Source organism: Oncorhynchus masou, chromosome 30 (genome assembly GCF_036934945.1).
Source record: "Oncorhynchus masou masou isolate Uvic2021 chromosome 30, UVic_Omas_1.1, whole genome shotgun sequence".
Classification (NCBI taxonomy): Eukaryota; Metazoa; Chordata; class Actinopteri; order Salmoniformes; family Salmonidae; genus Oncorhynchus; species Oncorhynchus masou.
In genome coordinates this window covers 22,846,783-22,872,630 of record NC_088241.1, presented here as the reverse complement: position 1 = coordinate 22,872,630, position 25,848 = coordinate 22,846,783, and the positions used below count along the sequence as shown (strand labels likewise).

Here is a 25,848-nt window from a genome sequence, read left to right as displayed (position 1 = left end):
GCTGTGATGACAGTGCTTCTACATTTTGTTACGGCAAACGGGGTACTACATCAGCCATTGCCATAACCCATATGGGGGCCGGGTTTCATGCAGGCTATTCAGTCTAACAGAAGCACAACATGTGTTAGAAGCTTGTCCCATGTTTAATGGCCCTCTGGTACTCTGCGTTCTATGATGTTCATGGGGTATATCACTCTGACCACAAGGGGACACCTCTCCCCATGGATGGCTCATTACTGGGATTCGTTACTGATTCCTGCCTGTAGTTCACTAGTCCCTATGAGGTGTCTTGTGATACAGGTTATGGGCTCTGTAGGCGATTGGTGGTGGGTCGCGTAGTCGAGGGAACAAGCAAGGTTGGACACAACCATGCTTTTATCCAACACACAGTTTGTGGTTCATATGAATCCCGAAATGAGTGGTCTTTCTCTAGCTCAGCGCTTTTCATTCCTGAGAATTAGATTCAATTACGAATTATCTGTCTTACCACAAAAAGGGGTCTGTTTTTCAGAGCTGTCTGTCCCATTCCCAGCTGGGTTACAAAGTGCTTTGTCGCCAGTAGCCATGACTGGTCGGTAGTGTAACCTTCATGATAAAAATAGACCCAGGGAAAATGTTTTATGTATTGCATGCGGCCAGCCAGTTACCAGAACGCATCTTACTGCCTAAACCGAGTGAGGCTTGTTGTGACAATAGTACCCCCAGGTGGCACTGCCAATCGGTGTACGCCACTGATCGCCGGCCCAGAGTCGGCCGGTCTTTAGGCAAACATTGACTTAAGACAGTTTTTCTTCAACCCCAAGTGTTTACGGGTGTCCCTCATAGGAGTTCAATGAAAAGTGTCCCTTCCCCACATTCAGACACACATTTCTAAAGACTGTTGGAAATGATAAAAGAACCAAATCTCTCAAAGTCCCCAATGTAGCATCCCGCCCCTTCCATATGTTACTTCACGGAAGGCTTGATGTCTGCTTCGACCAATGGTGCGCATGCGTAGTGTCGTCCTGGATCATGCAAACAGTGACATCAGGGCACAAGCTACAGTTTGTTGTGCGTCCCCCCCATGCTTCTGCAGCATCATCACGTTGACTGTTCCCGAGGCCTCAGCTCAAGTTGAGAGAGGAAATATCCTCCAGACTCCTGAAGCAGGCAATCCGAGTGGTTCCTATGTCGAAGACATGATATTGCACAAGTCAATATTGTGATTTTGATGTGAATTCGATGAATTGTGCGGCCCTAAAAACAGGTATATACACATTACTATAAAAATGAGCAGGTTCCTGTTTCCAGGCTATTACAACCTGTTGCAATGTCTTAGTAAAGCATCTACACTACCATTCAAATGTGTGGGGTCACTTAGAAATGTCTTTGTTTTTGAAAGAAAAGCTAATTTTTTGGCAATAAAAATATCAAATTGATCAGAAATACAGTGTGGACATTGTTAATGTTGTAAATGACAATTGTAGCAGGAAACGGCTGATTTTTAATGGAATATCTACGGAGGCCCATTATCAGCAACCATCACTCCTGTGTTCCAATGGCACGTTGTGTTAGCAAATCCAAGTTTATAATTTTAAAAAGGCTAATTGATCATTAAAAAACCTTTTTGCAATTATGTTAGCTCAACTGAAAATTGTTGTGCTGATTAAAGCATTAGACTAGTTCAGTATCTGGAGTATCAGCATTTGTGGGTTCGATTACAGGCTCAAAATGACCAGAAACAAATAACTTTCTTCCGAAACTCATCAGTCTATTCTTGTTCTGAGACATTAAGGCTATTGCATGTGAGAAATTGCCAAGAAACTGAAGATCTCGTACAACGCTGTATACTACTCTCTTCACAGAACAGTGCAAACTGGCTCTAACCACAATAGAAAGAGGAGTGGGAGGCCCCACTCCTAATGATTAGTTAGCCTTTTAAAATGATACACTTGGATTAGCTAACACAAAGTGCCATTGGAACACAGGAGTGTTGGTTGCTGAGAATAGGCATCTGTACGCCTATGTAGATATTCCATGAAAAAATAAAAAATAAAATGTATTTATTTTTTTATCGGTTTCCAGCTACAATAGTAATTTACATGAACAATGTCTACACTGTATTTCTGTTCAATTTGATGTCATTTTCAAAAACAAGGACATTGCTAAGTGATCCCAAACTTTTGAACGTAGTGTATCTCAAGGAAAAACTCCAGTCTTCAGATCAATTTCATTACAGATCATTTTGAGTAAATAAGACGAGGCCTGCAGGAAAAAGGGCAGACCGGTCATATTTGGATGGACTGAAGTGATTACGACTGCAACCGCTAACAGCTAACAGCCAGAGACCAAACCGTCAATTCAGGACTGGAATGCTAAATTACCCCAGTTTGTGTGAAGACGGGCACTCCAGGAAGTGAATGACTCATCGCCCCCGGACAAGGAGCTCTTTCACCTCCAATGGTCTGTGTTAGGCCTCCTAGCTCGGTCACACCCAAAGGCTTAAGACAATACAAACAAGAGAGGACAGGTAGCAAGCAGCGCTGAAAGAAATGTAGTTAGAAAAAGGCCCTTTCTCTTGGCTCCTGTCCGTCGGGACATACTGTATTACATTATATGGTTGAGCTCCTTTCAGAAAATGACCATTTATTTTGCATTTCCGCCAACGGTTAGGCCTAAACTTTGGGAGGCACTGTTGATGTACCTGAAGCTCCGAACCAACTTGCAGACAGCTGACACATTCTCTAGCACGGTGGTGTTAAACATACAGCCCTCTGTGGTTTGAGTAAATAAAATAAAATTAAAGCTAGACAGTCAGGGAGCACTGAAATTTCCAAAAATGACAGAGGACTATTTTTCAGTGCGGCGCTCTGGAACAAGTTGAAGACCGAATGTGGCTCCCGGGGAAAAATGAGTTTGACACACCTGCCATAGCGGAATACAATCATGGCCTCCAGTATTCACACTCGTCAGTGGCAAGTACATATCACAGCTGGAGAGAAGGTGGTACATGGGGGAACATTGGGATCAGGTATCATCCCACTGCTGACACCGATAACACAGGCTCGCCATATGGATGGATGTTATGGATAAAGCGCACTTCAGTGAGAGGCACGGTACTGATAAGCCATGGTGAGGGTCAATGGAATGTCCCTTCTAAACCTTATTTCCTTTCTGGTGCTTATCATATTTTGTCTGTATCATTACTGTGCCTCAAACTGACACCATGTTGGGATAAAAAAAAAAACGTTTTAACAGGCCATGGCTGTGAATACAGGAGTCTTCACCCCTGCCCCTCTGGAAATACTTCTCAAAGCCACGGCTCTGGATCACGTTCTGCTCAGGTGTTATTTTACCCACATACATGTTTCTACATAGCTGCTACTCCACCTCACTTCATGTTTCTCTCTTTACTCAGCATTATTTTTTAACCCTTTGATGTAGCCCGTCTCTGCCTTGATATGCTGCCGAGATAGCTGCATGCAACGACCCACTTAAGTTCGAGACAGTCTCAACTAAAGCGCAGGCTATCCAACACTACATTCTCTGCACTAAATTGTAGGCCTGTGTCCCTAAGACGACGATGAACCCTATTCAATTAGGATATGGCTTTATATGTGAATATCCTGGTAACACATAGGCTAGTCAAGTTCTAACTACAGTGCCTTGCGAAAGTATTCGGCCCCCTTGAACTTTGCGACCTTTTGCCACATTTCAGGCTTCAAACATAAAGATATAAAACTGTATTTTTTTGTGAAGAATCAACAACATTTATTGGATATTCCAAACTTTTTTAACAAATCAAAAACTGAAAAATTGGGCGTGCAAAATTATTCAGCCCCTTTACTTTCAGTGCAGCAAACTCTCTCCAGAAGTTCAGTGAGGATCTCTGAATGATCCAATGTTGACCTAAATGACTAATGATGATAAATACAATCCACCTGTGTGTAATCAAGTCTCCGTATAAATGCAACTGCACTGTGATAGTCTCAGAGGTCCGTTAAAAGCGCAGAGGGCATCATGAAGAACAAGGAACACACCAGGCAGGTCCGAGATACTGTTGTGAAGAAATTTAAAGCCGGATTTGGATACAAAAAGATTTCCCAAGCTTTAAACATCCCAAGGAGCACTGTGCAAGCGATAATATTGAAATGGAAGGAGTATCAGACCACTGCAAATCTACCAAGACCTGGCCGTCCCTCTAAACTTTCAGCTCATACAAGGAGAAGACTGATCAGAGATGCAGCCAAGAGGCCCATGATCACTCTGGATGAACTGCAGAGATCTACAGCTGAGGTGGGAGACTCTGTCCATAGGACAACAATCAGTCATATATTGCACAAATCTGGCCTTTATGGAAGAGTGGCAAGAAGAAAGCCATTTCTTAAAGATATCCATAAAAAGTGTTGTTTAAAGTTTGCCACAAGCCACCTGGGAGACACACCAAACATGTGGAAGAAGGTGCTCTGGTCAGATGAAACCAAAATTGAACTTTTGCAAAACGCAAAACGTTATGTTTGGCGTAAAAGCAACACAGCCCATCACCCTGACTACACCATCCCCACTGTCAAACATGGTGCTGGCAGCATCATGGTTTGGGCCTGCTTTTCTTCAGCAGGGACAGGGAAGATGGTTAAAATTGATGGGAAGATGGATGGAGCCAAATACAGGACCATTCTGGAAGAAAACCTGATGGAGTCTGCAAAAGACCTGAGACTGGGACAGAGATGTGTCTTCCAACAAGACAATGATCCAAAACATAAAGCAAAATCTACAATGGAATGGTTCAAAAATAAACATATCCAGGTGTTAGAATGGTCAAGTCAAAGTCCAGACCTGAATCCAATCGAGAATCTGTGGAAAGAACTGAAAACTGCTGTTCACAAATGCTCTTCAGCCAACCTCACTGAGTTCGAGCTGTTTTGCAAGGAGGAATGGGAAAAAATTCGATGTCTCTCGATGTGCAAAACTGATAGAGACATACCCCAAGCGACTTACAGCTGTAATCGCAGCAAAAGGTGGCGCTACAAATTATTAACTTAAGGGGGCTGAATAATTTTGCACGCCCAATTTTTCAGTTTTTGAATTGTTAAAAAAGTTTGAAATATCCAATAAATGTCGTTCCACTTCATGATTGTGTCCCACTTGTTGTTGATTATTCACAAAAAAATACAGTTTTATATCTTTATGTTTAAAGCCTGAAATGTGGCAAAAGGTCGCAAAGTTCAAGGGGGCCGAATACTTTCACAAGGCACTGTATGTCGATGGGATGAGAAAAGTAAAAAAAAAAAAGAAACAAAAGCAAATAATGGGAAAACCTTGAAAGTGGTTAACACATCGGCAGGAAAGGGAAGTTTTAGTTAATGATATAGGCCTACCTGTTATCTCTCCCAGACTTCCACACAGTCATTAAATATTAGGCCTGAAGGCCACTGACAAGTAAAGCAACGGTTGCATCTTCTCATTTCACTGTCACATTACTCAGCTGTGTGCTAAAGACCACCAAATGCGCAAGCTTTTACTCTTCGTACACTGGAGTCGTGTCCTGTAATTACATTTTAAATACTCATGCTGGAAGCAGTGCTTAGATAAACGGATTATGTAGGACAGATCTCTCATTATATCCTACTCATTTGTAAGTTTACGCAGAAAACCAACCTTGAGCAAACGGAGATAAATGACAAACCTGAGATTTGAGCCCACTGGAGCCATTTATCCTACTCTACTTTTAGGCCACACCCTGTTCCTGACAACACAAGGTGATTGTAACAGGTGACTGGGTTTGATGTTGTAAAATTATTAGGCCTAATCTAATTATGGTTTCCATAGGCAGGCCACGATTCCAGTAGTAATAAATTCTATTTCTTTGTGACGTACAATATTTCCATTGTGCACTGTTACAGTATGCGGAGCAGTGCACCCACTGACAGTTGTGCTGTCCGCCTCTCAGGTTATCATCCATCTTCGTTGTATGTCTACTGTAGATAACGGCCTCTTAAACCTTCTGAAGGAGTGCCTTGATCTTCTAGTGAACCAATTGTGGTAGAAACAAAATCTAAAAATGGGAGACTCACAGGACTCCAAATATAAAAACTCTTGAAAAGAAACCAACAGCGCTCGCTGACAGGGCTGCCCGCGGAGGTTTGGAAATACTCCATCAGTAGGCCAGTGATTAAATATATATATATATATATATGTGCTAGTTCAAGGGGTCTCAATCATTTCCAAATGCACTGTATACACACACACACACACACACACACACAGTCAAAAGTTTTCTACATTGTTGAATAGTAAAGACACAAAAACTAATGAAATAACACACATAGAATCATATAGTAAACAAAAAAAGTGAAGAATCAAACATAAAATAAATGTGGCTTTGTTGAACAAAGTAGCCAACCTTGCCTTGATGACAGCTTTGCACACTCAACCAGCTTCATGAGGTAGTCACCTGGAATGCATTTCAATTAACAGGTGTGCCTTGTTAAAAGTTGAATTTCAATTTCTTTCCTTCTTAATGAGTTTGAGCCACTCAGTTGTGTTGTGACAAGGTAGGGGTGGTATACAGAAGATAGCCCTGTTTGATAAAATACCAAGTCCATATTATGGCAAGAACAGCTAAAATAAGCAAAGAGAAATGACAGTCCATCATTACTTTAAGACAAAAAGTTCAGTCAATGGAAAATGTAAAGAACTTTGAAAGTATCTTTAAGTGAAGTTGCAAAAAACATGATGAAACTTGCTCTGAGGACCACCACAAGAAAGGAAGACAGAGTTACCTCTGCTGCAGAGGATAAATGCATTCGAGTTACCAGATTCAGATTGCAGCACAAATAAATGCTTCAGAGTTCAAGTAACAGAAATCTCAACATTACCTGTTCAGAGGAGACTGCGTGAATCAGGCCTTCAAGGACAAATTGCTTCAAAGAAAGCACTACTAAAAAGGACACTAAGAAGAGACTTGCTTGGGCCAAGAAACACAAGCAAGCATTAGTCGTTTGGTTTAATGAGTCCAAATTTGAGATTTTTGGTTCAAACTTTGTGATACGCAGTGCAGGTGAACGGATGATCTCCGCATGTTTGGTTCCCACTGTGAAGCATGGAGGAGGAAGTGTGATGGTATGGGGGTCCTTTGATAGTGACACTGTTGGTGATTTATTTAGAATTCTAGGCACACTTAACCAGCATGGCTACCACAGCACTCTGCAGCGATACATCTTGTTTGCACTTAGTGGGAATATCATTTGTTTTTCAACAAGACAATAACCCAACACACCTCCAGGCTGTGTAAGGGCTATTTGAACAAAGAAGGAGAGTGATTGACCTCCACAATCCCCCGACCATAACCCAATTGAGACGGTGTGGGATAAGTGGGACCGCAGAGTAAAGGAAAAGCAGCCAACAAGGGCTCAGCATATGTGGGAACTCCTTCAAGACTGTTGGAAAAGCATTCCTCATGAAGCTGGTTGAGAGAATGCCAAGAGTGTGCAAAGCTGTCATCAAGGCAAAGGGTGGCTACTTTGAAGAATCTAAAATATATTTTGATTTGTTGAACACTTTTTTTGGTTACAACATGATTCCATGTGTTATTTCATAGTTCACTATTACTCTACCATGTAGAAAATAGCTTTTTTAAAGAAAATACCTTTGAATGAGTAGGTGTGTGCAAACTTTTGACTAATACTTTAAAAGTATTCAGAACCTTAGCTATGAGACTGGAAATTGAGCTAAAGGCCATCCTGTTTCCTTTGATCATCCTTGAGATGTTTCTACAACATGATTGGAGTCCACCTGTGGTAAATTCAGTGGATTGGACATGATTTGGAAAGGAACACAACTGTCCATGTAAGGTCCCACAGTTGACAGTGCATCGCAGAGCAAAAATCAAGCCATGAAGCTGAACGAATTGTCCGTAGAGCTCCGAGACAGGATTGTGTCGAGGCACAGATCTGGGGAAGGGTACCAAGAAATGGAAGAAGTTTGGAACCACCAAGACTCTTCCTAGAGTTGGCCGCGCGGCCAAACTGAGCAATCGGGTGAGAAGGGCCTTGGTCAGGGAAGTGACCAAGAACCCGATGATCACTGACAGAGCTCCTCTGTGGAGAGAACCTTCCAGAAGGTCTACCATCTCTGCAGCACTCCACCAATCAGGCCTTTATGGTAGTGGTCAGACCGAAGCCACACCTCAGTAAAATGACACGACAGCCTGCTTGGAGTTTGCCAAGAGACACCTAAAGGACTCTCAGACATGAGAAACAAGATTATATGGTCTGATGAAACCAATATTGAACTCTTTGGCGTAAATGCCAACGTCACGTCTTGAGGAAACCTGGCACCATCCTGACGGTGAAGCATGGTGGCGGCAGCATCGTGCTGTGGGGATGTTTTTCAGCAGCAGGGACTGGGAGACTAGTCAGGATTGACCTGCTCCAGAGTGCTCAGGACCTCAGACTTGAGATTCCAGGTGATTGTTCACACCCTCTTAAGCCTTAGCCCCACCCATCTCTAAGGGTTGATCTGTGCGTTCGGTACTAACTTGTCAGCTACTTCCAGACATCCGAGAGAGAGAGAGAGAGAGAACAGCTCACTGAACATTACTCTCCCTAGCAGAGCTGGTTAGGCTGTTACTGTATGTTATCCAGAGCGTTGGTGACTGCAACTGTGCTGTCAGATTGTCCGTTCGTAAATTCAGAGCGTTTCGCGTTCAGTGCACACTGGACGCTCTGGCCAATAAGAAGGTTGTTACGAAAGCTCTGACCTCAAAATGACAGTCAAGCACCCAAGCAAACTGGCTAACATTGTCTAGCTACTTCCAGACACATAATGAGGGAACACCCCACAATGACCATTTTACTCCCCCTAGCAGAGCTGGTTAGGCAGTTTTCATGTTATCCAGAGCATTGGTGACTGTAACAGTGCGTAATTTAGTTGTTGCCAGCAGCTTTGTTGCCGACGTTGGCACACTAAGAGGACAGTCTTTTGTTAAGAAATGTAGCTAGATAGCTAGCAAGGTAAACAATGAATCCCAACATGACGTAACATTAGGTAGCGAGGCAGACAGCTAACGTTAGCTAGCTAGCTAACAGTACACTAACTTGAAATGAAAATACTTTGACAAAATTAGAGTGGAGTCTTTTGTTGAGACATCAATGGACAATAATCACAACTCTTGACGTTACTACCCTGCATTAATATGCAGGTAGCTAACCAACCAGGTTCTTTGGCTATAACTAGTCAAGCAAATGTGTCTGAGATACAAAGAATAAGTTCATACACATAACGTTAGCTAGCGAGCCATCCAGATAACACTACACTTGAACTTGACATTAGGTTTATGCAGTTTTACTACACAATACATTTAAAAAAGCAGAGTTTGACACAATTACCTAGAAATACTGACCAGCTACAATAAACAGACGCGTGCTATATGGCAGACCAATCCAATCTCATCTCTCGGCATGTCCAGCCCATTCGTTATCTCAGCCAATCATCATGGTTAGCGGGAAGGTTGCTCTCATTTTCTATGGCTGAACCAACTTGGCTCATAATTTAACAATTGTATTTATATTTACAGACATCATACAAGTTTGATATTAAAAAGGCACATGAAAGTTCACGTTTGAGTAGGCATTTCTGCCAAACAAAACGTATTGTGATTTTTTTTTATGTTTACGTTCAAAAGCTCTCCTGTGAAGTCGTGACTTGCGACATTTGCCTAGTATCCTGAATCGGGTGACAAATAGCTTTGCAGCGACGCTCCCCATCCAACCTGATAGAGCTTGAGAGGATCTGCAGAGAAGAATGGGATTAACTCCCCAAATACAAGACTAGAGGCTGTAGTCGCTGCCAAAATGTGCTTCAAAGTACTGAGTAAACGGTCTGAATACTTATGTAAATGTGATATTTCAGATATTATTTTGAATACATTTACAAAAAATGTCCAAACCTGTTTTTTGCTTTGTCATTATGGGGTATTGTGTGTTAATTGAAGATGGTAAAAAAATCCATCCATTTTAGAATAAGGCCATAAAGTAACAAAATGTGGAAAAAGTCAATGGGTCTGAATACTTTACAAATGCTCTGTATATCTATATCCAGTCAGTATGGATTGAAGAGGGGATCTGTTTTGTTTTTTCAATCAAGACAAATTCCAGAAGCTGTTAGTTTGTTATGTAGATTATTTACCACACACGCGCGCCACACAAATAGCCTAGCTTGAGCAAAATACAGTCTGTTGGGCAGAAACAACACGCAGCTCTCAAACAACTGGTTCTTGCATGGAGTAGCCAATAGTGCCATCAGAAAGTATTCACATTCATTTTCCACATTTTGTTGTGTTACAGCCCAAATTTAAAATGGATTCAATTAAGATTGTCACTGGCCTACACGCAAACTGGAATTATGTTGACATTTTTACAAATTAATTTTAAAAAATGAAAAGCTGAAATGTCTTGAGTCAGTAATTATTCAGCCCCTTTGTTATGGCAAGCCTAAATCAGTTCAGGAGTAAACATTTGCTAAACAAGTCACATAATAAGTTGCATGGACTCACTCTGTGTGCAACAATAGTGTTTAACCTCATTTTTGTATGACTACCTCATCTCTGTACCACACACGTACAATTATCTGTAAGGTCCTTCAGTGGAGAAGTGAATTTCAAACAAATTCAACCACAAAGACCAGGGAGGTTTTCCAATGCCTCGCGAAGAAGGGCACCTATTGGTAGATGATTAAAAAAAGAAAGATATTGAATATCCCTTTGAGCATGGTGACTATATTAATTACACTTTGGATGGTATATCAAGAAACTTAGTCACAACAAAGATACAGGCGTCCTTCCTAACTCAGTTTCCGGGGAGGAAGGAAACTGCTCAGGGATTTGACAAGGAGGCCAATGATGACTTTAAAACAGTTACAGAGTTAAATGGCTGTGATAGGAGAAAACTGAGGATGGATCAACAACATTGTAATTGCGCCACAATACTAACCTAAATGACAAGATGAAAAGAAGGAAGCCTGAACCGAATAAAAAAATATTCTAAAACATGCATCCTGTTTGAAATAAGGCACTAAAGCAAAACTTCAAAAAAATGTGGCATAAAATGCACTTTATCTCCTGAATACAAAGCATTATGTTTAGGCAAATCCACTGAGTATCTACTGTTCATATGTTCAAGTATGGTGGTGACTGCCTCATGTTATACGAAGATTATCATCGGCAAGAACTAGGTCGTTTTTATTTTATTTAAATAAACGGAATAGAGTTAAGCACTGGCAAAATTCTTTAGGAAAACCTGGTTCAGTCTGTGTTACACCAGACACTGGAAGACGAATTCACCTTTCAGCAGGACAATAACCAAAAACAAGGCCAAATCTACACGGGAGTTGCTTACCACCAAGAAAATGTTCCTGAGTGGCCTTGATACATTATTTTTCACCTTCATTTAACCAGGTAGGCTAGTTGAGAACAAGTTCTCATTTACAACTGCAACCTGGCCAAGATAAAGCACAGCAGTTCGACACATACAACAACACAGTTACACATGGAATAAACAAATATACAGTCGTGGCCAAAAGTTGAGAATGACACAATGTTCATTTTCAAAGTCTGCTGCCTCAGTTTGTATGATGGCAATTTGCATATACTCCAGAATGTTATGAAGAGTGATCAGAAGAATTGCAATGTCCCTCTTTGCCATGCAAATGAACTAAATCCCCCCCCCCAAAACATTTCCACTGCATTTCAGCTCTGCCACAAAAGGACCAGCTGACTTCATGTCAGTGATTCTCTCGTTAACACAGGTGTGAGTGTTGATGAGGACAAAGCTGGAGATCAGTCTGTCATGCTCATTGAGTTCAAAAAACAGACTAGAAGCTTCAAAAGTAGGGTGGTGCTTGAAATTATTGCTCTTCCTCTGACAATCATGGTTACCTGCAAGGAAACACACGCCGTCATCATTGCTTTGCACAAAAAGGGCTTCACGGGCAAGGATACTGCTGCCAGTAAGATTGCACCTAAATCAACCATTTATCGGATAATCAAGAACTTCAAGGAGAGAGGTTAAATTGTTGTGAAGGCGGCTTCAGGGCGCCAAAGAAAGTCCAGCAAGCGCCAGGACCGTCTCCTAAAGTTGATTCAGCTGCGGGATCGGGACACCACCAGAACAGAGCTTGCTCAGGAATGGCAGCAGGAAGGTGTGAGTGCATCTGCACGCACGGTGAGGTGAAGACTTTTGGATGATAGCCTGGTGTCAAGAAGGGCACCAAAGAAGCCACTTCTCTCCAGGAAAAACATCAGGGACAGACTGATATTCTGCAAAAGGTACTGGGATTGGACTGCTGAGGACTGGGGTAAAGTAATTTTCTCTGATGAATCCCCTTTCTGATTGTTTGGGGCATCCGACAAAAGGTTGTCCGGAGAAGACAAGGTGAGCGCTACCATCAGTCCTGTGTCATTCCAACAGTAAAGCATACTGAGACCATTCATGTGTGGGGTTGCTTCTCAGCCAAGGGACTGGGCTCACTCACAATTTTACCTACAGTGCCTTGCGAAAGTATTCGGCCCCCTTGAACTTTGCGACCTTTTGCCACATTTCAGGCTTCAAACATAAAGATATAAAACTGTATTTTTTTGTGAAGAATCAACAACAAGTGGGACACAATCATGAAGTGGAACGACATATTGGATATTTCAAACTTTTTTAACAAATCAAAAACTGAAAAATTGGGCGTGCAAAATTATTCAGCCCCCTTAAGTTAATAATTTGTAGCGCCACCTTTTGCTGCGATTACAGCTGTAAGTCGCTTGGGGTATGTCTCTATCAGTTTTGCACATCGAGAGACTGAAATTTTTTCCCATTCCTCCTTGCAAAACAGCTCGAGCTCAGTGAGGTTGGATGGAGAGCATTTGTGAACAGCAGTTTTCAGTTCTTTCCACAGATTCTCGATTGGATTCAGGTCTGGACTGACTTGGCCATTCTAACACCTGGATATGTTTATTTTTGAACCATTCCATTGTAGATTTTGCTTTATGTTTTGGATCATTGTTAGAAGACAAATCTCATTCCCAGTCTCAGGTCTTTTGCAGACTCTTTCAGGTTTTCTTCCAGAATGGTCCTGTATTTGGCTCCATCCATCTTCCCATCAATTTTAACCATCTTCCCTGTCCCTGCTGAAGAAAAGCAGGCCCAAACCATGATGCTGCCACCACCATGATTGACAGTGGGCATGATGTGTTCAGGGTGATGAGCTGTGTTGCTTTTACGCCAAACATAACGTTTTGCATTGTTGCCAAAAAGTTCAATTTTGGTTTCATCTGACCAGAGCACCTTCTTCCACATGTTTGGTGTGTCTCCCAGGTGGCTTGTGGCAAACTTTAAACAACACTTTTTATGGATATCTTTAAGAAATGGCTTTCTTCTTGCCACTTCCATAAAGGCCAGATTTGTGCAATATACGACTGATTGTTGTCCTATGGACAGAGTCTCCCACCTCAGCTGTAGATCTCTGCAGTTCATCCAGAGTGATCATGGGCCTCTTGGCTGCATCTCTGATCAGTCTTCTCCTTGTATGAGCTGAAAGTTTAGAGGGACGGCCAGGTCTTGGTAGATTTGCAGTGGTCTGATACTCCTTCCATTTCAATATTATCGCTTGCACAGTGCTCCTTGGGATGTTTAAAGCTTGGGAAATCTTTTTGTATCCAAATCCGGCTTTAAACTTCTTCACAACAGTATCTCGGACCTGCCTGGTGTGTTCCTTGTTCTTCATGATGCTCTCTGCGCTTTTAACGGACCTCTGAGACTATCACAGTGCAGGTGCATTTATACGGAGACTTGATTACACACAGGTGGATTGTATTTATCATCATTAGTCATTTAGGTCAACATTGGATCATTCAGAGATCCTCACTGAACTTCTGGAGAGAGTTTGCTGCACTGAAAGTAAAGGGGCTGAATAATTTTACACGCCCAATTTTTCAGTTTTTGATTTGTTAAAAAAGTTTGAAATATCCAATAAATGTCGTTCCACTTCATGATTGTGTCCCACTTGTTGTTGATTCTTCACAATAAAATACAGTTTTATATCTTTATGTTTGAAGCCTGAAATGTGGCAAAAGGTCGCAAAGTTCAAGGGGGCCGAATACTTTCGCAAGGCACTGTAAGAACACAGCCATGAAACAAAGAATGGTACAAACACATCCTCCGAGAGCAACTTCTCCCAACCATCCAGGAACAGTTGTGTGATGAACAGTGCCTTTTCCAGCATGATGGAGCACCTTGCCATAAGGCAAAAGTGATAACTAAGTGGCTCAGAGAACAAAATATCAATATTTTGGATCCATGGCCAGGAAACTCCCCAGACCTTAATCCCATTGAGAACTTGTGGTCAATCCTCAAGAGGCGGGTGGACAAACAAATATCCACAAACTCTGACAAACTCCAAGCATTGATTATGCAAGAATGGGCTGCCATCAGTCAGGATGTGGCCCAGAAGTTAATTGACAGCATGCGAGGGCGGATTGCAGAGGTCTTGAAAAAGAAGGGTCAACACTGCAAATATTGACTCTTTGCATCAGCTTCATGTAATTGTCAATAAAAGCCTTTGACACTTATGAAATGCTTGTAAATATACTTCAGTATTCCAAGGTAACATCTGACAAAAATATATAAAGACACTAAGGCAGCAGACTTTGTGAAAATTAATTTGTGTCATTCTCAAAGCTTTTGGCCACGACTGTACAGTCAATAATAGAGTAGATAAAATAAAAGTGTATATACAGTGAGTGCAAATGAGGTAATGGAGTTAAGGCAATAAATAGGCCATGGTGGGGAAGTAATTACAATATAGCAATTAAACACTGGAATGGTAGATGTGCACGTAGAGATACTGGGGTGCAAAGGAGCAAGATAAATAAATAAATACAGTATGGGGATGAGGTAGTTGGAAGGGCTATGTACAGGTGCAGTGATCTGTGAGCTGCTCTGACAGCTGATGCTTAAAGCTAGTGAGGGAGATATGAGTCTCCAGCTTCAGTGATTTTTGCAGTTCGTTCCAGTCATTGGCAGCAGAGAACTGGAAGGAAAGGCGGCCAAAGAAGGAATTGGCTTTGGGGGTGACCAGTGAGATATACCTGCTGGAGCGCTTGCTACAGGTGGGTGCTGCTATGGTGACCAGTGAGCTGAGATAAGGCGGGGCTTTACCTAGCTGAGACTTGTAGATGACCTGGAGCCAGTGGGTGTGGGGATGAGTGCCAGCCAACAAGAGCGTACAGGTCGCTGTGGTGGGTAGTATATGCGGCTTTGGTGATAAAACGGATGGCACGGAGATAGACTGCATCCAATTTGTTGAGTAGAGTGTTGGAGGCTATTTTATAAATAATATCGTCGAAGTCGAGGATTGGTAGTATGGTCAGTTTTACGAGGGTATATTTGGAAGCATGAGTGAAGGATGCTTTGTTCGATCCTAGATTCCATTTTGGATTGGAGATACTTCATGTGAGTCTGGAAGGAGAGTTTAGAGTCTAGCCAGACACCTAGGTATTTGTACTCAGTTGACTTAAAAATCTGCTTGAAAATCCATAGCAAGACTTGAAAATGGCTGTTTAGCAATGATCAACAACCAACTAGACAGAGCTTGAAGAATTCTTTAAAGAATAAATGTGCAAATACTGTACAATCCAGGTGTGCAAAGCTCTTTCGTAGAGACTTACCTAGAAAGAACTAAAGCTGTAATCTCTGCCAAATTGTAACGTGCATTGACTCAGGGGTGTGAATACTTGTAAAGGAGATATACAGTGGGGCAAAAAAGTATTTAGTCAGCCACCAATTGTGCAAGTTCTCCCACTTAAAAAGATTAGAGAGGCCTGTAATTGTCATCATAGGTACACTTCAACTATGACAGACAAAATGAGAAAAAAATAAAACAGAGAAAATCACATTGTAGGATTTTTTATGAATTTATTTGCAAGTTATGGTGAAAAATAAGTATTTGGTCAATAACAAAAGTTTATGACTAAATACTTTTTTGCCCCACTGTATTTCTGTATTTAATTTTCAATAAAATTAGCAGATTTCAAAAAACATGTTTTCACTTTGCCATTATGGGGTATTGTGTGTAGACAAGGGGTATAAATATATTCTGAAGGCACAGACTAGCTAGATAGATTTTTTTTTGAAAGACCTTGAAAGCGGTCTTTAGTTTAAGCATTGTTGTGGACTTACAACATCCAACAATATCCTTGGGAAACTCCCCCTCGATGTACGTGCCCTCAGTGTGAGCTTAGTACGGCCTGTGTATCAATAATGAACAGAGCCTGAAACATTCCCCTGCTATTCTTGCTGCAGTTGTTCCTCTGGTTGACGGTGGGTGCAGAGCCACAGTTGAAGCTGAACAATGTATAATAGGACAATACTAAAATAGAAAACAACCCTGTGCCATGACTTGAGATGGGAAAAGGAGAGATATTTTGGGGCGTTAATCAATGGAACATTTGACTAGGGCCTATTATTTAATCAAAAACGGTGTCCTTGGCTTTATTTATTGCAGTACAATTGCCTGTGCAAATGTATTAACACAGTAGCATCTGCATGTCATTGTGTGATGTGAATGGATATATTAATTCAAAGGTGCATTGAAGGGCCAACAGTGCAATCTTGTGCAGTGCTGTAAGAGTGAGCAGAGTGGAAAAGAGCTTAGCACTGACTCTCTCCGTCTATTTTCCTTCCATTTCCATTCAAGCTCCTCTGTTCCAGGTGGCTGTTGGTTCACCCCAGACAAATATTGGCCACCGATTAGACCAACGGCCCACAATGTGGGTGAGTAGGACTTGGGCTCTCAGGTGAACAGAACAGGGAACTGCCACGTTCCATTTTAGTTTGGATTGCAATGTTTGCATTACAAATTGGATGTGTGACTAACTTGAGGCACCAAGCAAATATATCAGAGGTAATTGTACCTGCCTGGTCACCTGTTGCCTAAAAATACTGTAGGAGTAGATCTAATAGAGCTGCAAAGCAATGTAGGCCTACCAATGTAGTCTAGTCTTCAGCCTAACTCTTCAGATATAAGCCTAATCATATCAACACTACTGTATGTAAAATGTTAACCTATATTCCTGGCTTTGATTAGGCTATCCTCTCTTTATTAGTGTTGTATACTACTACCACCATGACCCTTCGGAGAAGCGGGGTTCTACCTAGCATATCAATTGTCTAGTAGTTGAACTGAACGCCAAACTACATGTGCTTTGATGCATTACACATTCAAATGTGAAAAAGGGTCATTTATAGCAGTGTGTTGTTAATAGCTTGTTAACACACATTCCCTCTGTTAATGGTTAGACAGCGTTTACGAGAGACCGCGATCTAGGTCAGGTCCAATACATGTCTTCCAATGTACAGTACAGACTAGAGGTCAACCGATTAATCGGAATGGCTGATTAGGGCCAATTTCAAGTATTCATAACAATCGGAAATCGGTATTTTTGGGCGCCGATTTACGATTATATATATATAAATAAAATACCTTTTATTTAACTAGGCAAGTCAGTTAAGAACACATTCTTATTTTCAATGACTGCCTAGGAACTGTGGGTTAACTGCCTTGTCCAGGGGCAGAACGACAGATTTTCACCTTGTCAGCTCGGGGGTTTCAATCTTGCAACCGCACAGTTAACTAGTCCAACGCTCTAACAATTGCACTCCACGAGTAGCCTGCCTGTTACGCGAATGCAGTAGAAGCCAAGGTAAATTGCTAGCTAGCATTAAACTTATCTTATAAAAAACAATCAATCATAATCACTAGTTATAACTACTAATCCAGGTTAGCAGGCAATATTAACCAGGTGAAATTGTGTAATTTCTCTTGCGTTCATTGCACGCAGAGTCAGGGTATATGCAACCGTTTGGGCTGCCTGGCTCATTGCGAACTACTTTGTCAGAATTTTACGTAATTATGACATACATTGCAGTTTGTGCAATGTAACAAGAATATTTAGACATGGGGATGCCACCCGTTAGATAAAATATCGAACAGTTACGTATTTCACTGAAATAAACATTTTGTTTTCGAAATGATAGTTTCCGGATTCGATCATATTAATGACCAAAGGCTCGTATTTCTGTGTGTTATTATGTTAGAATTAAGTCTGATTTGATAGAGCAGTCTGACTGAGCAGCAGCAGGCCCGTAATCATTCATTCAAACAGCACTTTGTGCGTTTTGCCAGCAGCTCTTCGCAAGCACAGTGCTGTTTATGACTTCAAGCCTATCAGCCTAATGGCTGGTGTAACCAATGTGAAATGGCTAGCTAGTTAGCTGGGTGTGCGCTAATACTGTTTCAAACATCACTCGCTTTTAGATTTGGAATAGTTATTCCCCTTGCGCTGCAAGGGCCGCGGCTTTTGTGGGGCGATGGGTAACGATGCTTCGAGTGTTGCTGTTGCCGATGTGTTCCTGGTTCGAGCCCAGGTAGAGGTGAGAAGAAGGACTGAAGCTATACTGGCAATACTATAGTGCCTATAAGAACATCCAATAGTCAAAGGTATATGAAATACAAATAGTATAGAGAGAAATAGTCCTATAAACACTATATTAACTACAACCTAAAACCTCTTACTTTGGAATATTGAAATCTCATGTTAAAAGGAACCACCAGCTTTCATATGTTCTCATGTTCTGAGCAAGGAACTTAAATGTTAGCTTTTTTACATGGCACATATTTTACATGGCACATGTATTTTACATGGCACGTATTACTTTCTTCTCCAACACTTTGTTTTTGCATTATTTAAACCAAATTGAACATGTTTCATTATTTATTTGAGGCTAAATTGATTTTATTGATGTTTTATATTAAGTTAAAATAAGTATTAATTCAGTATTGTTGTAATTGTAATTATTACAATTTATTTTTTGTATATTTTTTTTATAAAATCGGCCGATTAATTGGTATCGGCTTTTTTGGTCCTCCAATAAAATCGGTATTGCCTCTGAAAAATCATAGTCGGTCGACCTCTAGTACAGACTGCTGAGGTAAAAGCATAGGCTAGTCCTGAATGTGGGCCACAACTCATGTGAACCATGTTTTGTATTGAGGACTTGAATGTTAAGTGTAGCTAGGCCAATACATTGTTACCAGTCAATATGGTCTGTGCTCTTTAGGCCTAAATCAGTGTTGGCACACTTGCTACAACATTTAATAAATCAGAGGATCTCTCACTTACCACACTCTGCTACAATAATCAGATTTATCCCAAGGTTAAATTGACATATAGAAAGAGCTATTGCTTAGGGGAACAAGGGATATTGATTTAAGGGTCTTCTTCTATAAAATGAAGGAAGTCTAGTATTGGAGAAAATTAACAGAGCAAGCAAAGCCAGTCTGACATGGCAGCAAAATAACATTAAAAATAGATCATGGATGCAGCTTTAAGCTTAAAAAAAAGAATGACAACTCTGAACAGAACACAGGCAGGATGCTGGGGCTGAGCAGTGCAGCTGTCAAGCCAGATTATAAACACAGGGGTTTTAGCATAATCAGAAACTGAAGGTCACTGCTGTTCCTGTTTGTTTCGCTCACGCTCACTCAATCTTTCACATCTGCCCCTCTCCTCCTTTCCTTGCTCTCCTGCATACTCCCTTTTACCCATTTCCCACTGTCTTTCTTTCTCCCACTTCCATCACCACCCTCCCTCTTTCCTCCCTGTTCCTCTCAGTGTTCTTTCTCCCTCTCGACCTTCACCTTGTCTCCTCCTCACTCCCTCCAAACCACTGCACCCAGCTGCCTGGCGCTCTCCCCATCTTCCCCCAGGACAGTGGGCCTCCCCCTGAGTAAGTGAGACAGTCCCTCTCTGGCCTGGCCACAGGCTGACACACCCAGGCTCATTATTATGTTGCGTAGAAATAGCAGGCTGCTGGCTCTTAACAAATGGCAGTAGGGGATGCAGCAGGGAACACTGCAGGGGCATGAGGAGAGCACACTGCACACAGGAAGATGAGAAGAATAGGGAGGGAGTGGGAGAGGAGAGTGTCATGATGAGAATGAGGGAGTGGAGACGGGACGAGCAATGCAAGAAGAGCAATAAACATGTAAAGGAGCTGAGAAGTAGCAGTGTGAGATGAAATGATTGCAGTAAGGAGAAGACCGGGAGCGGCGAGGGGACCACAACCAGTGACAGGGAAAAGGGAAGTGGATAGAAGTTAGGCTACAATTGTGTGTGTGTGTGTGTGTGTGTGTGTGTGTGTCTCATGTTTCCATTGCCAAACATCCTGTGTCAACAAAACAGCTTTTAATTAGGAACAGTGTGGTCAAAGATGTCCCCTTATGAGAACTTGCAATGATTTCAGTCTAGCCTATGCCCAAAAGTGCAACAAAAGCAATGTGCTTAGTCACGCATCACATCATTGTGTCAAGTAGCACTGATTGCACCCTCCACTTCAAAACATGACCTAAGTGTATGCTCATCATTCCCAGGAAGATCACTTACTATGCAGAATAAAGGAAAAAAAAAGTCCAACCAATACTAGAGTCACCTAAGCCTGTAACAATGAGTGTCTCCTGGCTTGTTGAGTCAGTTTATCTGTGACATCTTTATACAGGGCACAAGGGAATGTCACATTAAGGACTACCACTCCATAATCACCTATTGACTTTACTCTGCCCAGTCAATGTGTAGTATTTTCCCATCTCACATGGCATAATCCCTGCTAGGGAACAAACAGTGTTTTCTTGGAATTTTTACATTTGATTGGGGTTCAAAGGGTATGAACTCTGAGTATCAGAAAGACATCATTTCTCTTGATAATGCTGAATTGAAATTGCAATCGATGGCATTCTTCAAACACCTAGATTGCCTGCTCACCTCAATGAACTGGTAAGAGAAACATGGGTGCTTTACTTTTCCTCTGTATAGGCTATGAGAACACAACTCAAGCTGAACCTCAAACCAAAAAAAAAACAGACTAACAGTGCAACTCACCTAATTTCATTAAAGAGGCCAGCAGCACCCATAATGAGATCTCGAAAGGCACCTGTATGTGATGGTAATCTAGAGACAGGACAGGGAAGGCCTTTTTTGTGTATGTGTAGTTAGTATGCTCGTGGCTGCCTGCTATCCCTCGGTGGTCGGCGAGGTGGTCGTGTCCTCCAGTGTTGTCATGCGCGCTGATGTCCGGTGAGCTGGCAGCTCCAAGCGTCAGTACGGTGCCCTCCAGAAAGATCAACATCACCAGAAGTAGGAGTCCCCGCTCCAGAAAACTTCTGGAGCCACTGGGTGAGTGTACAACTACGCGAACAGACATGTTGAAATTGTTTTTTATAACTTAAAGAATTTGTGTAATGAACACACTTTCCTCACTAGCAAGTGGTTTTCCAAAGGACCCACAAAATATCCATGTTCGACAATTGGCTGGCTAGCTAGGAAACCTTAGTGAGCTATTTGAGATGGATGCAGCAGTTCCAGGTACTGTGGCAAGCTGGCTAACACCTTTCGTGAAATCAGGAAACGTCGAAGGTACACCGGACCTGGAAAGCTCAAGACACGGCTACAGTGCTATGTTGGTTGGCTAGTTACATATCCTCTCCTAAATAGCATTTTTTTTTTAATTGAACACTTGGTCCGAAATGTTGTTTTAGATACTGGGAGCGTAGGTTAACCTCTTCGGTGAAAGATGTCATTGCTCACCGCCGACCGGGAAAAAGATGCTGCTCATACAATTCCGGTTCCACAAGAAGATAAATATCTTCAATAATGTCAGCGGTTACATCTGATCGAAGTCCAATATTGACCTTGAATTAAACGTTTAGAACTGTCACGTTGCATTTGTGGGGGATCCGAGATATATGAACTCCATTCCATGCATTGGGTGTATGCCGCCGTACCCTGTCCCGGACAGGACAGAACAAGACCTTCTTTGAACTCAGTCAGTATGAGGATGCGTGGCTCCGACAGTGACTTCTGATGTTATCACTCCGCCAATGTACTCCTGTAAAGTGACGTTAGCGAGATAAATACAACCTTTCAAAACGCACACCCTTCGCGGAGGGAGGAGAATGAGGAGGGAGCCCTTTTTTATTTTCGACCACACTGACATCTATTGGGGAGGAGGTGCGCGAGAGGACGTGAGAGATGTATCTTAAATGTTCATATATGGAAAAGCCATACATTTATTTGTTCTTTTTTTGCTAAATTCATGTTCAATATTCTGTCTAGGCCCAATGGGTAGTCGTAAACTTCACATTCTGTCTCAGGAGACTTGATCTATCTGGATTGCAGGGCAGAACAACGCTACAGTATGGCTAGCCTAGTATCTGGCATCTGTTGGAATTGATTGCACCATAAACTCCATGTTATTTAAGTCTTCATTGTAGGCTAATTCAAAATGTACCTCTAGGATGATAATATATTGTTGTAAATGCATTGATTGACAAGATATTCAACTGGAATGTTCTCTTTAAAATTATTTTCAATTCAATATCAAAATCAAAATTGTGTTATGGAAACGGGTGTGTTTTTGTCAGTCCAGCCCAAAACATTTCAACATCCCTTTAATATCAAATGTGTGTTATGGAAATGGGGGTGTTTTTTTGCGAGTACAGACAAAACATTTTGTCATCAATTTCATAATTATAATTTCGTAATGTCTTGGGTGCTGACACCATGTCACGAATAGCATACTGTACACAACCTATTTGTGCTTGTTTACTTTGACCTTTAGAATAGTCTGAAATTGTGTTTAGTGTCTCTCAGTAACACTTTAACCCCCACAGCTTGCCAGATACATTAGTACCATACCACTGAAGGTGTCTGGCTTGTAATTACTGTGGTGGGAAATTGTATGGTCATTGCGAGCTGTTTGCTTCTAAAAAAAAAATGAAATACTCATAACAATTAGTGTAATAACACATACGAGAATGAGCAGATCGGGTGCTGCTGATGATTATCATGTTGGGTGTCATCAAATATTTAAAGGAGGTGAAGGTTGTTGAAAAAGTGCTCTTTATATGAAGCATTTTGAAGCACACAATGACCATTCATGCAATGTTAACATTCTTATTAATTTACAGTATTGTATATTGTGCTGTAAAAGTTGTAATTAATCAAAGGGGATTAGGTAGTTTAGCCTCTGTCTGACCTGCCAGCACCTGTATGCAATTTACCACGGAGATAATAGCTGCATGAATAACTTATGATGAATACCAATCAAATGCCTGTGTTGCTGCACTTCATGCCCCTGGGGCTTGGGCACACACGTTGGCATGGGGAACCAAGTGTCCCTGTATGCAGCCTTGCACTCATGGGGAACCAAGTGTCCCTGTATGCAGCCTTGCACTCGGTTCCTGCAATGCCATAAAAGATTGAAGTGCAGCACAATAGTGAGGCACACACACATACACACACAGAGGTTTGCTGTGCCTATTTTTAAAAATAGTTCTTCAAGGGATATTGCATAATAGATTTTTCTAATTTACTTGAGATAAATCGTATGATAAAAGTCTGGGAATACACACATTTTAAGGCCAGGACAAAGTTCATTGAAAATGATTTCCCCATCCAAAATCTATTTGTCTGGATATGAACAGTTGTATAAGTGGCCCAGCTTACTTTTTTGGGTTGTTCCATTCGATTTCAATCACTGTTTGACTACACCCCATTTTGATTTGAACAAAACGTTCTGTACATTTTTTCCGATGGTAGAAGTGTTCAGAAAGTAACTTTTTGGACCTGAATGCCAAAACATTTAGGAGATAGAGGTCCTCAAAATTGACCCATTTTGCATACTTTATTATTTTATTTTTTTTACCTTTATTTTACTAGGCAAGTCAGTTAAGAACAAATTCTTATTTCCAATGACGGCCTAGGAACAGTGGGTTAACTGCCTGTTCAGGTGCAGAACGACAGATTTGTACCTTGTCAGCTCGGGGATTCAAACTTGCAACCTTTCGGTTACTAGTCCATTGCTCTAACCACTAGGCTACCCTGTTACCCTTCACCATCCTAGCGTGAGACATCCGTATCTTCATCTCTGGAAAAGATCAACAATTGATCAACAATTGATATTATATTTCAAAGCTTACGAACAGAGTTGTCAAACTATTTTATCATTTCTTGAAGGATGTTTTAAAATATATTTTCTTTCGATTGTTTATCATTTGCGTTTTAGATATTTTACATTAAATATAAAGAAAGAAATTATAAAACATTTTGACAGTCCTGTTTGTAAGCTTGATATTAAACTCAACCATTTATCTTTTCCAGTGATGAAGACATGGATGTCTCTTGGTAGGATGGGGTACAGTATGTAAAATGGGTCAACTTTGAGCACCTTCATCTCCTAAATGTTTTTGGTCAGGTCCAAAATGTAACTTTCTGACCACTTCATCATGGGCAAATATGTATGGAAAGTTTCATTAAAATCAAAAGGGGTGCGGTCAAAAAGTGATTGAAATCAAATGGAACGACTCTTATGCAACGCGCTTCAGTCATGGCATGATGCTCTCATTTGTATGGTTTAGAAAGTGAATTAAGTTTGCCCTCATTTCAATCATGGAGAGCGAAGCCAACATTTTGGCAAGTCTGGTCTATATTTGGACACATAAGTGTGTACATTTATTCTTTTCTCTCTATTGTGGCTAAGGTCATGATGCCAGTGTTTGCTTCAAGGACTCAAATTGCTACAACATGACTCCAAACTACATCAAACACTTTCAGGAAATAAAAAGAGACATGTCGTTGTGGTCCGTGGATATGAACCAAATTACCCAGGACGCTTAAGTTAAATACATGTTTGGTTTATCTTGTGTTTTTTTTTCAGCTTGGTTAGTGCAGATATGTACTTCATGTGTTTCAAAGGGCACATAAACCCAAAGGTCTCAGGACCCAATTCTGAAATCTAATGTGCATTGGAACCAAGATAACCCCAAGAAAAATAGGATTGTTTGATGTCTGTTCGGAAGAAATGTTGTTCCTTTGAGCCTTGTTTTACATCCCTAACCCAATAAACAGAATTTTGTCACAAACATCACATGATTCATTTAGAAACCCAGTGACTCCAAAATTGCAAAAAAACTTCACTAAAAGAATGCATTCCCTTCCCTTTTCAGGTTACCAAAACCATAGAACTCATGGCTTTGTATTAAAGAGGTGCCATCATACTTGAACCCAATTTATAATAGAATGGAATAAAATTAAGGAGTCATAGTTTTTGGGTTGTCACTTTAGCCAGTTTAGCAGAACCCTTTTCTGCCTGTCTCTTCATAGAGTAAACAGGTACATTTCTTCTCCTCCAACCACATAATGTGGAATATAACAAGCCAATTACACCCAGGCAGCACTTCAACCTGCAGATGGGGACTGGGTGTGATTTCCAGCATGTTTCAATGGAAGAAAAACAGGTTGGACAGACCATATGATTCAGACCCATAGACTTAGATAGACATTGTATCTGACCCATTATGGTGTCCGTGGGAGGATGGGCAGCATCATTGAGGCTCTCTCCATTTTGAAGTAGTCTGTTTTCTCCTACTACTACTTCTATGAGTTAGCAAATAAACTGAAAGGGTGCAAACTGCCACCTGGAGTGTGTTGTTTGAACAGGTATAAAGCCAAGGTTGGCAATTAACTGCCACCCGCAGTTAGGGAATGTTTGCTCACAAGTATAATTCATTGTCTGATCCCTCCTGGTGACCTAGATGGAATTATGTGATCCTTCCTTAACCCATAGTAAATCCCATCCAGTTGACTACTTCAAAATGGGGAAATTCCTCAATGGCGCTGCCGCAGATTGATATAAAGTTTAGTCGTCGACTTCGTTCTAAGGGAAGAAAGAATCTGATTGGTTTAGGGGGCAGAACAATTTAATTGGTTTC

At 41.3% G+C, this 25,848-nt stretch overlaps 1 protein-coding gene across 1 annotated transcript in view; it reads right to left on the bottom strand.

The window, feature by feature from the left end:
* The window catches only part of LOC135522377 (Na(+)/H(+) exchanger beta-like), a 55,789-nt gene extending 33,778 nt beyond the window's left edge, over window positions 1-22,011 (bottom strand). The window contains exon 1 of the mRNA XM_064948565.1: window positions 20,960-22,011. Within this exon, the coding sequence (XP_064804637.1) occupies window positions 20,960-21,281 (322 nt within the window). The 5' untranslated portion in view covers window positions 21,282-22,011. The remainder of the gene's footprint in view (window positions 1-20,959) is intronic.
* Between the last annotated feature and the right edge of the window lie 3,837 nt (window positions 22,012-25,848).